A 14,292-nucleotide genomic window follows, 5' to 3' on the forward strand; every position below is an offset into this window, starting at 1 on the left:
GGTTATGTAGTTCAATTACGTGGACTGGTTTTAGGTTTGTATATCTTATTTCTTACATATGCAGGCCACTTAACAACCTGACTGGAACAGACAGTCATTGTGTGGTGGTTGTATTTCCAGAGGTCATCCTATATGAGCCAGACAGTCATCTTAGGTGATGTATTACACTTGACAACCCAGAAAGTTGCAATACAAAGGCATTCTAATTCTCAGTGTCCTCTGAGAATTATTCAATATCCTTGATGGTATCTAGTGTCTGATATGCCATTGGGATGACATTTTTGGTGTCTTTACTAATCAGTCAAGGTTAACATCTCATTCATGTTAACTGTGTGTTTGGTTTGTTTTGAGTTGTTTTCTTTTTTTTCATCACTCTATACTTGCAGGAATTTCTAAAGCAATAAATAGTATAATGGCACTACAATGAAACTCATCTCTGCTCATTTATTTGCTGTAGAATTACAACACATAATCCAAACTAGGCAGAGATTTAAAATTGGTGCAAATAGATAAACGACATCATCAGGGAAGAACAAAACCAAACCCAAAAAGCTGTTGCATGAAAGTCAGGTAAATCTGGAGAATTTAGTTTGTGAAATATTGCAAAAGCAAGTTCACAAACACACGTATCCTTTTTGAACAGCTGCTCGGTTTGACTGTGCCTGCCCTCCCTTTTATTTACATATGTTGCACAGTGATTTGAAAGTGGCTATTATTCCTATAAATACCAATATTAGTATGCAGACCGGTGTGCTCAGGTGTGAACAAGTCTTCACCATTTGACATTGACACTTGGTTTCTCTCCCAATCGGAAGCAGAAGCACTTACTGATCATGAGCTAGGAATAATGAATAGATTGAACCAGCTGTTCCTGAACAGCCCAGTTGGCTGTTTTCCCTTTCATTAAATTCATTGGATTATAATTGGATAGATAGATAGATAGATAGATAGATAGATAGATAGATAGATTGATAACATTCCCCTTTTTGCAAAGGTTTTGGTAAATTAATAAATACTTATAGATTTAATATCAGAAGAAAGCCAAGTAGTGTGGGGTGTTTGATAATTGACTGAAAGATACTTATTGAGAGGGTGAATTGTCCAAATTCAGTCTAGGGAGTCAGGTTTTCAAAACTTGTGCTTTCCAGAATTGTCAATAGACAATTTTAAGCAATAGGCATTTTAAGGCATCTTCTGAAGATCAGAAGCTAGGAAAACTTTCCAGTAGAAGTGATGTATAGGTACAAAAGCAGAAAGAGAAATCTGTTTTTCTTTCATTAATCTACAGAAATGACGCATGGAGCTGGTCATCATCACAACAGTTCTTTTGTTTTGATTTCAAAAGTAAGATTTTCAGGCACCAAAATGCCAGTAAATATCTACAAGTATAGAGGAAAAAATATCTCTTGAATCTGAAGAAGAGAACACAGATTAATCTTGGAGTGATGAGGGAACTGAGCAAACCGCCTGTGGGAGGCATGGAGAGGTGGGCAGATCTTCATAGCTCTTGATCAGTTTTGCAAGTAAATACTCCTCAACAAAGTTCTTTCTCTGTGCCCCTTAGCACAGCACAGCACAGCCATCCCAGAAAGTTTCAGTTCCAGGTCCTACACAAGCTGGAGTCCTTTCTCTGGGAACACCATTTCACTAAAGATCTGTCAGTGAGAGTGATTTCCCACAGGATTTTAAAACTGATTTTCATAATTCAATCCCGTTAAGCCTCAGGTTGGAACAGCAAAATGTAATAAAGGTGTTGCAGAGCCCAGTGTCCTCCAGATGTTGCAGGTAAAACCGTATAATACATGAAGCCTTAAGACTAAAAGTCAGAAGCCCACTGTGTGCATTTTTTTCTTTTTTCTTTTTTCTTTATTCTTTATTCTTTATTCTTTATTCTTTATTCTTTATTCTTTATTCTTTATTCTTTATTCTTTATTATTTTTTCTTTTTTTTTCTTCCAATAATTAATGATTTAAAGCAGTTGCATTATTATTTCAATCACTTTTCACCTATTTCCCTAATGGTTACCACTTGCCTCAACATTTACATTTGTTTTAATATTTGTATTTTTTGCATAATTTCTCACATTATATTTATTTGCACTTGCACTTTTTTAAAAATAAAGCATTCCAGGGGGATACATTTAATAAAAGTTTCTCATTAAAAGTTCTGTAACAGCATGATTCCCAAACCTGAAACCAAAGTCCTCATATTTAACAGTTTTCATGACTCAATAGATTAAGTGTGAAATAGGAAATATAATAACAATAACAACATAGCCATATCCTTCACAGTTGTTTCACTTAAAATTATTCTTGAAAAGTAACATAATTCATAAATAAATCAATTCTCACAGAGTGAAATCTGCTCAAAAGGCTCTCTCTGAAATAGCCTTGATGTAGTTATTTAATGTGTGCACTGAAAGTTGTACGGGCAAGGGGTGAATCAAAAATTCACTGGTATTAATATATTGGAAGGCAGGAGAAAAAAAAAAAAAAAAGGGGCGGAAAAAAAACCCAAAGAGCAAAATCATCAAATTTCTGTTTTGTAAAAGTCTCCAAGGTGTCTCTAATCAGCTGCCTCTGCAGTGTTCATTTCAGAAACATTCTTAGCTCAGACCTAACTTCATATGAAGGTTCCTCTGTGGTCAGTGACGAGGTCCTGCCCTTGGGAGCTGCAGTTCTGAGCTGCTCTGACTCCTCCTTCAGGGGGACCTGAAGCCTTCTGCTGTGACCAGGGCAGCAAATTCAGCCACCTCAACTGATCCTCTGCATAGAGGGGAGAAATACAAACCTTAACAAGTCTGAAAGTTTTTCCCTTGAGTGGGAAGTGGAGCTTTGCCTTTTGAACTTTACAATACTGAACAATGCAGAGAACAAAATATTTCCATGCCATCAACTTCTTGCTCAGTTAAGAGACATTGCCACTGGCTTTAAAGTCCTCCAATGCACAATGGATGCATTGTTATGCTCCAGGCACTCTGGAAATCATTTGGAGATATTTTTTTCTGAGGTTTTGGGTCAGGGATGTTACTTTTGGGGTTTGTCTTTTTTTTTTTTTCTTGATCAGTTTGTTTTACTAAATACTTCATCAAAGCACAACAGAGTCTGTGTAAATAGCAAGGAGGCATGCCAACATCAAAAATTCTCACAGTTATGGCTAACTCCACCTTTTTTGTTAAACAAAGATTGTGATAGTTCCTAAGGCTCTTGGCACATTGCATGTTTCTGGACCATTCTTTGTTCAGCAGCTTCTTGTGGAAATCAGTTAGCTCTGAAAGATACCCTGGAGATGTGCTCCTTTCTATTTATGGTTTGGGGGTTAGCAGAGTAAGGATATGAGTTCATTCCATTGCACTAGAATGCCTGGGGAGCTTCACTGCTGTCGTTCCATGCCTGATAATTTACACCAGTACTGACTCCATAGTAGCTGTACACAGTCCATCAGCAAAGTCTCTTCAGATCATTTGCTTTCACTGTGTTTATTCATTATTGACCAGCAGTGGTTTTGCTGCATTAAGCTCAGCAGTCCTGGGATGATTTCTGTGACAATTGCCAGAAAAGTTACAGGAAAAAAATCTCACTGAAATTCAGCAGTCAGTGCTGTCCAGACTTAGGATGGTAGGTTAGTGCTTCCTCACTGACCACATGTTCACCTGCAAGGCACTAGTACTAAACTGGGAAATAAAATCTGTATTTACCAATAACAGCTAATTTACGTTTTCCAGACAGTACTGGATGGTCTAGGTACAGGCAGACATACAAGAAAAAATGTTTAAGAGGTTATCATACTGAGCATAAATAAATAAATAATTTAATTAATTAATTTAAAAAAAAATATATATGATATATGTATCTAGCTATATACCATATATATATACACCATATATGTGTGTGTGTATATATATATAGGTATATATACCATATATATAGGTATATATATCATATACAAATAGGTGCATATATATGCCTATATATATGTACCTATATATATAGGTGTATATATATACCTATTTATATATGTATAAATAGGTATAGAGTTGTTATATTTATGTATATATAGCATATATATGCATAAACATATACATACATACATACATACATATATATATATATATATATACACAATGTTTTATTGGCTCACTGGCTGACTGACGCTATTCAATACCAATATGTGAAATGTCTAGTCAGATAGCAAGGTCTTGTCACCACTCAGTGTCATGATCTGACACATTGTTTCAGGATTTCAGCTGTTTGGAAGTGAGTCTCTGGAGCCTGGAAGTGGCAGATCGTTGGGAATCACAACAGTTTTTTCCTTCATTTCCAGGACTTAACTGTAGTTCTTTTTGGCTAAATCTTGCCATCTATCATACTGTCTGTTTCAGGAAAACATATGTTTTAAGGAGCCAGAAGCATTATCTCCTTCCATGCAAAGCATTTACTAGGTGAAACAATTCGTGTCATATCATGAGCCAGCAAGTCACTTGTTGTCTTTATGGGTTTGTGGAATTTCAAGACCTAAACAATCTCATTTTTGGTGGTTTTACTATGGATTATAAAGAAGCATCAATGAGATATAAACTTAGTGTTTAATAACCCATAAAACATGCCATAGCAAGGTTTTAACTACAAGGATCTATAAAAAAGGTTTGAAGTACATTGCAATATCCTTTTGGGATGCCAATGCAACTAATGAAAGGGTCTAGACAATAAATTGGGCTAATGGCTGAGTTACAAAGGCCTTTCTTTGAATTTTTTTTTTTCTCTTTCTTCTTTTTGCATTTCTTGAAACCTTTTCTCCCACCTGGCAATCGTGCTTTGTCATGAATTCCTGTCCTTGATTCTGTAATAGCCCTCATAAAGCTTTGCGAGATTGAGCATTTGTTTAATACAGAGGAGGTTTTGCTGTCTGTGGCTCAGGCATTTGCTGACTCACTGCAGTACCATTCTTTGTATTCAATTAACTGCAAAACCCAAGAAGCACCAAAATTACAATTAACTGATCAGAATTTTTCTGAAAACACTGTGTATTCTTTCCATCTGACAGCTCTTGTCTGTACTGTATAAAAGAGGGCCTACACACTCACATAGTCCAAAGACCCCCTAAATCTCTGAGCAGAGCCTTGTTCTTTGCTATCTCCAGGCAGACTGATGAAATTTGGGTGGAAATGTGACCAGTGTGATCAAGTATCTATCACAAGTCATATTGCTTCCTAGTCTTTTAAAATGGCAGGTGGTATGTAGAAGAGTTTATTCCTCTGTTGCCTGTATGTTCTGTGGGTTTGTAGATAGAGGTGGATTGATTTCTGCACCCAAAAAGCTGTTGGGGCAAGTTGCCCTATTTCTGACAGGTTGGACTTCATACAGCATGTTTATCAGACCTGCCTGGGGTCTCAGACTAACCATGATACATTTATTTGGCACTTAACAGCGATGTATTTATTGTCATTGTTACTCACCCATAAATTTGGAAACTTACAGTTTGTGTCTGTTCATTGCTCTTTAACTGAAATGTGAAAACACTGTGGGATTTCCCTTTCAGGCCTCTTATTTCAAATGTTTTATTCCACAAACACTAAGAGAAGGGTAGATCATCTCTGATTTAGGTTGACCTGGGTCTCCACTTGTTCTTGCCTTCTGCACACCAATATCAGTAGAGTCACAGTGACATAAACCAGAAGAATACAGTCAAAAATCAGATCCTTCCTACACCAAATCACTTTCCACATCTGTTTCCTATTTGTCTTATAATGACACATGGGATTGTTTTGAGAATATATTCTGCTTTAACTGTCATGCCACTGACTCTGTGGCCTTATCAGATATTAATTGGTATTCAGGTTGAGCAATTGCCATCTACTAAGGAGAAATGCCAAGAAAATGTAGATTGATAATAACATTTTTCAATAATAGCTTGTAGCATTAGTGGCATCTTCTATTATTGCAGTTGAGGTTTAGCATTCTCATCAATTTACTACTTTTATTTATTGTGCAAGATCTAGATATGGACCCAACAGTAGAATTCCAGAAATGCTTTTCTATTTGATTATTTATTCATCTCTGGTTAGAAGGAGCAAAACAGAAAACTGGAGAGAAGCAAGGAATGTGTCTGGATTATTAAGAACCAGAAAGAAAGACAACAGCAGAGAGAGAAATGTTAATACTCTGTCAGATACTACAGATACAGGATGACTGTATAAACATAATCAGGGAGGCTGCATGTACAAGAACATGCCTTAGGAGATTTTCTGGGAACAAACTTCACTCAGCTGTGTCCAACCTTTTTATCTTACAGTGCAGTAAGCCATACAGGGCTGTCCTCCTAACTGTTCATTCTCCCTTCACCTTTTTCTTCAGTGAATGGAAGGAAATGTGAGTTCCATCTCACGTGCTTTTGAAAATATGTAATAAATACACATAAATACATGCTTGTGTGATGTAATTGAACAAGCCTGTAATAAAATCTGTAGGCTGTGGCTTACAGAATCATGGACACAGTGGGTTTAAAATAACACAGTTTGGAAGTGTGTTTGGTCCTTGTAAGGATGAGCAATATGGGGAAGGCAGGGAGCCAAGGAGGATGCTGCTTCCAAGGTGGACGTTGATCTCTTCTCTTTGGGGCTCCTTGACTTAATTAGATATCTGCAAATTAACCACAATGCAGGTGGGAAATGGAAATCCCAGGTTTTGCTGAGCTCTTCACAAGTCTTCTGTGAATGTTGAAAACTTCTGTGCACAAAGCATCTATTCTTCTGGTTTTATCCTCAGTGCAAAATGTAAGATAAACATACTATTCAAATTGATTGGCAGACTTGGTTCCCCAGTTAAAATTAATTAAATGTACTGAAAAGCCCATTGCTTTGGATTTATTTACCTCATTTGACTTGGTGTTGACTGAGGCCCTTTTTAATCTTGGTTTATATTCCCCTATGATTTGCCCTCAGCCTATATATTTTAAAAGTGTCATCTCAAGGCATTGAGGAGCAGTAGTAGTAGTAGTAGTAGTAGTAGTAGTAGTAGTAGTAATGATGATAATAATAATAGTAGTAGTAATAATAATAGATTTCCTGATGCAATTGAAATTGAATTTGAGGATATACTCAGGCTAGGAAAAGCAGAATTTCACACCATGTTGTGTACTAATCTACAGTGGTAGCACATTTCAGAAAATAACAGTCAGTAAAAAATAGATTTTATCTTTTTTTTAGATAAAAGTTTCAAATTCCTGCTTCTTCAGTTACTGTTACTCAGTTGTGTTCTCAGTGAAAGCAAAAATAATTCAATAAACCCATGAAAATTAATATGAAAATAAATTATATGTGAAGTGCAACAGAAGAGACGCAAGCTGTTTATGTGTATTTTTGCCTTTGACCAGCATTCAGCACATACTGATTAGGAGATGGACACTTTTACCAGATCCTCACCCAGTGCAATTTGACTTCCCTGAAGCCACAAACCCCACTGGGACTCACATACACTGCACTCTTCTTGAACACAGTTCAAATTACTTCTTAGTTTTCTTTAATGAAATAATGTTGCTTTTACCTTCTTTTTAAATTTTTTAAAATTTTAATTTTTTTTTTTTTTATTTCACAGGACAACATTTTTAGAATGGAAGAGTCACATTTTGAAAATGGGCGGGGGAAAAGCCCTTATGATCCCAAACTGCTGACAGCTTCACTTTTAGTAGGTAGGTGCCACATAACAAGTTCAATGAGATGTACATTCACTGTAAATAATTTACCAGTTTTCTGCCTTTTTTTTTTCTCCTTGCAGCACCTACAATAGGCATTTGTTTTATGCAATTTATTTCCAAGTTAAAGCAATTCTGGTTTACTTTTAATACAGTTGACCCAAATGTCCTGAGGTGTAAGCCAAGATTCAGGTGCCACAAGAGCTGCTTTATACCTTCATTCTGCTAAGTGTTTTTCCTTCTCACATCTTGGTGGAGGCATTTTAATCACCCAGTTTACAGGCTGGCCACACTGGTGGTCACACCAGCACAGCTGAGAGCTCAGTGAGAGCAGGAATAAATAATTCCTTACATCAGTTTTTCTGCCAAGGAATGTCTGTCACCCAGCTTTACCTTGCATGGAAGCTGGAGATCAATGAACAGCCCCTGGTCCAGACCCTAAGGTGATGTTTCAGCTGAAGAGATTCTGTCTGACATTATATAAAGTTAAATTCCTGGCCAGATCAAAAAGAAATAAATTAACTGTTTCTGAATTGGTAATACTTCATTTCATGGAATATGTAAATACGGAGCAACTGGACTGTGTCAATCTAATTGAACTAATGCAATTGATTTAATTTATCTAATTGATTTAACTTATCTAATTAAATTAAATATATTAATTGCTTTACTTCACCTTCGCAAAAAAGGCAAAGGGATGTTTTATGAGACTAAATTAGGAGGAAACAGATTCTTCTTTCCCTACACCTCTGCCTAGGTGTAGCCACCTTATCTTTACCATCTTTACATGTAACTTTCTGGCAATTTATTACAACTTCAAATCCAACAATAGTTTGAGAAAATTAGAGATTCTCATATTTTAGAAGTCTTCAGGAAATGACGCATAATGAGATACATTGGTTTATTCAGGCCTTTGTCCATATTGTTAGCCTAGGGCCTTGCTTACCGTCTGCCCTTATTCTATTTACTTTGCATTTAAAAATTAAGCTATTCAAAAGAGACAGCAACAAAAATTTAGTCCTAAGTGTGCCTCATTTCCTGATCTTAAAAGCCCATAATGATCCCAGGTGATGAGCTAACCTGGGGACACATGCTTTTTAACAGGAAAAACAGGAAAGACATCCACATCTTGCTCCAACTTGTACCCTGTACAAACAGAAAGGAAAAAAGTGTGTGTAAAAGGCCAGTGTATAAATTGGTGCCTGGAGCAACTTGAATTTGTGACAGAGCTACTCTCAAGTGAATAGCTTTACTATTTACTTTAATATACACTAAAGAAGAGAATAATGACAAGCCGGTATTACATGGTATAACTGGTATGCAACTGCACAAAGTCAACAGCATCTAGCTTTTCACATTCCTTTTTTTTTCTTTCTCTCAGTCTGTCACAAATGTGATTATCTTACTTCCCTTGGCTTAGATTTCATCTCTTTAATACATCTTTGCTTTCTTGAGCCCACTTCCTTACACTATAATTTTCACTCCATGTATATTTCCTTCTAATAAAGAATAGACTGAGCATGATCATTTGTTTTCGATCAGGCTTCAGTTAGAGCCACTGGGTGTAAAAACACAATAGAAAATGGTGCAAATTGAGCATTCAAAGCCAATGAAAAATTTCTGCTTCAGTCACACAAAACTCAGTGAGAAGCTGAAATTAGCATTCCTGCATCCTGAACATGAGCAGCCTTCTTTCTCTGCCTCCTTATAGTTGCCTCACAGCCACACTGCATTAGTGGTTATGATGTTGCATTTACTGCAGCCCTTTTCTGCTGAGTGTGTATTGCAGATGGTGTATGCCAAATTCACCATTGGTTCTTTGCCTAAAAATAACTCCTCTTTGCCAAAACCACCTTGTTTTTTATGGTAAAATGATGACCCAAGGCAAAATAACTTCCACCCCCAAAACAGTTGAGAAACAGGGGATGGACTGGGCAAGCAATGGCTGGAGATGGAGAGGTTTGGTCCAGCTGCTGTCCAAAGCAGGGAGCACAGGAGGGAAGCAGTGAGTGAGGGCAAGCAGGCCAGAGGAGCCTCTTAAACACAAAAATGTCACAACAGGGACGTGGATACACTGCTGCTTCTCTTCTCCGGGCTGAGCTGAAATTCAACTACTCCCACCCCTTCAGAATATTTGTCCTCTTTAGTGAACATGGTTTATCTAAGATTTAAGAGGGCAGCTATGTAAAAGAATTCCCCAGCATTCATTAAAATGCAGTGTTATAATTCGTAATTGTAAGTAACTATCAGGAAAGTTAAAAAGTGGCTGAGAAGAGTAATTTAGATGGTTGCTGAGAGGAGGGAAACATTATCTCTCTTCTTCATCAGAAACACTAAACAGACGTTTTGCAAAGTGTGGAACGACAATATGTTTTTGACACCATAACTAGAAAGTAAATTTTAGGTAAGTGAAATGCAGGAATTTGGGCAAAACGTAAATGTTAATTTGCAAAAAAGTAACTTCAGGTCTTAAATAGCCGTTAGTACCCAGGAGGCCTGTATTTCAGCTGAAACAAACTCTTACCAGTGTAAAGAGAATCTTCAGTTTTCCCTCTCTCCTAAAAAAATCAATAGCATTTGAAAAAAAAAAACAAAAAAACCACACTAAAGCAAAACGAAAATAAACAGTTCATCATTATTAAATTGTTCCAATATTTTTCCAGTATACATTCCTTGTTCCATCCACCTGCAGACATTTTTCATTATTTTTTTAACAGTTGTTCATTAAAGTTGGTTATTGCTGCCCTACTCTAAAGTAAAAGCCAGCTGGGAGCATGATACAAGTGGTTCCTAGTAATGTAAGACTGTGTGCAGCCATTCCCATCTCTGTGCTGCTAACTACACACTCTCCATTTGAGTGGGCTAATGCATGAAATGTGGAGACCCAGAAATCCCTGGGCACCACTCACGAGTATTCCAGTGTGGGAGGAAAATGAGAAGCAGCATGGTTTCCAAGGAATATAATCACAGGAGAAAATATCACTGAATGTGTTAGACTAAAGGAATTCTATTGGGACAGTTGAAAAAAAAATAACAAACCTTCAGAGAAGGAGGCGGCATTGTCCCAACAACTGTTTGTTTAGGGAAATGACCATTTGGGTTTTTCAAAAGCTTTGGTAATCCAGAATCCTCAAAACTTTTTATGCTCCTGTACCTCACTGATTTTTTTTTCTTTTCTTTTACCATTCACAATTCCTTTTAGATTTTATTTATTCTTTCATTTTTAAAAATCAGTTTAGGTGCCTTAATGCTCCCAAATGTGTATTAATATGATCTGAAAGACAGTGGCCTTTCACTAGTTAAGAACTTTAGTACTCTATTTCTTAGAAATTAGCTAGTAAGTACATATGAGGTTCAAGATTTTAAAATTACTGTAATTTCTGGGAAATTTTAGTTATTGATTTTAAAAGAAGTGAAGTCAAACCACCTCTATGTCTGAAAATCTTAACTGAATAAACCTTTTAACCAAGGATAGATTTCATTTGTGAACCCTTTCACCATTGAGAGCAATGGTGACATTCAGGGCTTGGCTTTGCCTACATTCCTCATTCATTCAACTTCCTTACTACTTTGAAAAGAAAGTTTACAGTTTTTTACTCTCCACAAATTACTTTCTTTCAGAATGCCATCTTACTTAAAAGCTGAATAGAAGCAATTTATCAAATAGATAAAATTTATCAAATAGATGCACTTTGCATAGTTTTCAACATCTTTGTATCTCATGACCTTGGGGAGTTATTCAGAGTTCTGTGCTGTTTGTGTAAAAGTTTCCTCCCCTCCAAAAATCAGAATTACTATGGACTTTAATTGTTGCCTCTTTATTCAGTAAAGTCAATATATGTATCTCTGTTTGCATTTGTGTGTCATCATGCTACTCCTTTACAATAGGTGGTTTTGGTCCAAAAGATATTTTTTACTTATGCAAACAACTGAAGGCCATCCTTTAGTTCTGGACAGTGCTGACAGTTCCTTTGTGCTGCTGGGCTGGAAATACAAATTGACTAATTTTTTCTTTTTTTTTTCTCCTTTATTCTTTCCCTTCGATAAATGTTTGTCAGTTTTCAAACTATTAATTTCCACTTTCTTCTTAAAGTTTATAAAACTTCTTTTTAAACTGCTGACAGTAGAAGTAACACAGTGAAGATTATCTGTGACATTAAAGAATCATTTTCCAGACTAGCAATGAGTGAATTTCAGTCCAAAAGAAAGTATGCACAGGGAAATAAAGATGAATGTACTTCTATCTAGACAGGAGGCAGAATCCTCATATAGCTTTTGCATAGCACTAACTTAAAGGATGTGCACATCTGGGACATGACTTGAGGCTCACCCTGAATTTTGCAAAAATTATCTAAAGCCTTACAAAAATAAATAGTATTCCTTGGTATTTCTGTCTGGAAGAAGTCAAAATCCCCTTTTTGCATGACTACAGCAGATCAGTTCAAACTGCAGGCACTGGTTTGGGTACACTGAAACTTGTGGGGGCTGTAGTAGGGATGATAGAAAGGTCAGACAGTTTTCTACAGACCCTTCCTCATTTTAAACATGCTGAAGCCAGTTATTGGCAAAACTTTTATCCTGTCACCATTGAAGAAAAAGTATCAGCCACAAGAGCCTTGTAGTGTCCTCTTGGGTTGAGCTGAGTCCAGCCTGGAAAATATGTTAATTTCCAGTGGTTTTTATATATCAAGTTAGAAACCGAGGTGTCAAAACAACCTTACAATTCTAAATATTTCAAATGTATAATTTTCATTCATTTTCAAATTGCGTTTGGTTAAATTTTAGCAATATAGTATTAAATATATTTTCTTGACTGATTGACCTTTAGATCTGTTGATAACTAAGAAGAAAAATAGCCCTTGTTGGTTTTTCCTTTCCCCTTTGATTTCTATTGATTTATCAGAACTCTCTGGGGATTGAAAGACAAGAAAATGAAGATAAGGTTAAAGAAAGGTTAAGCATAGCATCAAAGCCCTTTTCACAGGCAAAAAGGTTTTATGATCTTTAAAATCTCAGCTGCATACTCTGTACATAATAATAACTATAATTAAGTGATTGTCTCCCCTTCAAAAAAAAAGTTGAAAATGACACAGAAGAATGGTAAATCGTTAATTAATGATATGCTGTTCTGTTTCCCTTCTGATTACACCTCCTGCTGGGCATGACTGGTCTATTTGCCTCTAATCTCTGCTGTGAATTCATTCAATTCCACGCCTTTCCGCTATCATGTTTTCACCCCTCCTGACTTTCACAGCTACCATATGGCTGCAGAGCCACTCCAGTTCACTTGGTGATTTCATGGTGTCAGTGTTCAGGGAAAAAGATGACAGTGATATGCAGTAGGCATGCTTGGATCTGGTTGTCCTGCCATGGAAATGCCTAAAATTGCCATGAAAATGATAAAAATGTTCCTAAAAGGGTGTTTTAAAATGAGGATATGGTAGAGTTCATGATGACCATGAAAAATGTATTACCTTAGCTAAAGAAAGAGTTATTTTATCCTCAAACTTGTCTTTTTCACAAGGGACCCGTGTAATATGGGTAGTTTTAAAGTAGTAGCTGGAAGGAATAATGCTCTTTAATTCCATTTTACCAGCACAGGGTAGGTTATCTCATTTCACATACAGATGTAGAACACAGTCCTAAAAAAATGCATTTTTAGCATTTTTGATTCGGAGTGATTTCATGGACAAGCTGTAAATTAATGTCAGAAAGATATGTGCTGTACTTTGATCCCTGGTTCTTTTCTGTGGCTCTCGTTACAATGTCATTATTATTATTATTACACTCTCCTCCAGCTGGCAGGTATTTAACTTGACCTGCTCCTGAATTTAGTCAGTCTCTCTCTCCGTACTCCCTCTGTCTCCTCTGTGGCTGAGGAGGGACACACTGGGATGGGTTCCATCTCCAGCCAGGCTGTGTATGTGCCATTTATGGGCTGGAGTATCACAGGTCAATTTTTAGTTCAGTTGTTCACTGTGAATTGTGTGGGGGTCAGGGTAGCAGGGAATGACCTCGTTTATTTTCTCCCTTAGCTGTTGCCCTTTGCCAGTACCAGTTACAAAGGTGGCCAAAGCAGAAAGGCATGTTCTGTATTTCCTGTAAAATATACTGTTTTTCTGAGGACCTGCTCAGAAAAAAGGGTAAAAAAACAAACTATAATAAAATGGCAACAACAACAACAACAAAAACAAACAAACATCAAAAACGACAAATCCAAAAGCAAAAACCCAAAACAAAACAAAAAAGGCCCTTAAACAAACCAAAGTAAAAACCACATAATTTCTACAGGAAAAATTGGAGGGACCTAAGGACTTTCTGAACCAAAAGTGGCTGAGCTGGACTCTTCAGTTTCCAGAGTCACATAAACCCTGTAGGTTGGAAGGCCTCCAAACCAAACTCCTGTGCTAAACAGGGCAATTTCACAGTTAGGTGGGTTTTCTGAGGCTGCACACTCCTGCCTGCCAGGGTAGGTGCACTGGCTGTCGCTGTTCCAGCCTAAGAATCCAAACACATTTTTGCAAAGCACACCAGCAGTCTGCAGATACAGCTCATTTCCAAGAGGTTACAATTAAGCTCTGCAGTGAGGAATTGGGTCTAATC

The 14,292-nt window shown here is 36.9% G+C and overlaps 1 protein-coding gene across 1 annotated transcript in view; it reads left to right on the top strand.

Annotated features, from left to right (window-relative positions):
* Positions 1 to 14,292, top strand: part of SEMA3A (semaphorin 3A) — a 165,407-nt gene that overhangs the window by 90,561 nt on the left and 60,554 nt on the right. The window contains exon 5 of the mRNA XM_059471669.1: positions 7,593 to 7,686. Coding sequence (XP_059327652.1) covers positions 7,593 to 7,686 — 94 coding nt within the window. The remainder of the gene's footprint in view (positions 1 to 7,592; positions 7,687 to 14,292) is intronic.

This window comes from Ammospiza nelsoni, chromosome 5, assembly GCF_027579445.1.
Source record: "Ammospiza nelsoni isolate bAmmNel1 chromosome 5, bAmmNel1.pri, whole genome shotgun sequence".
NCBI classification, from domain to species: domain Eukaryota; kingdom Metazoa; phylum Chordata; class Aves; order Passeriformes; family Passerellidae; genus Ammospiza; species Ammospiza nelsoni.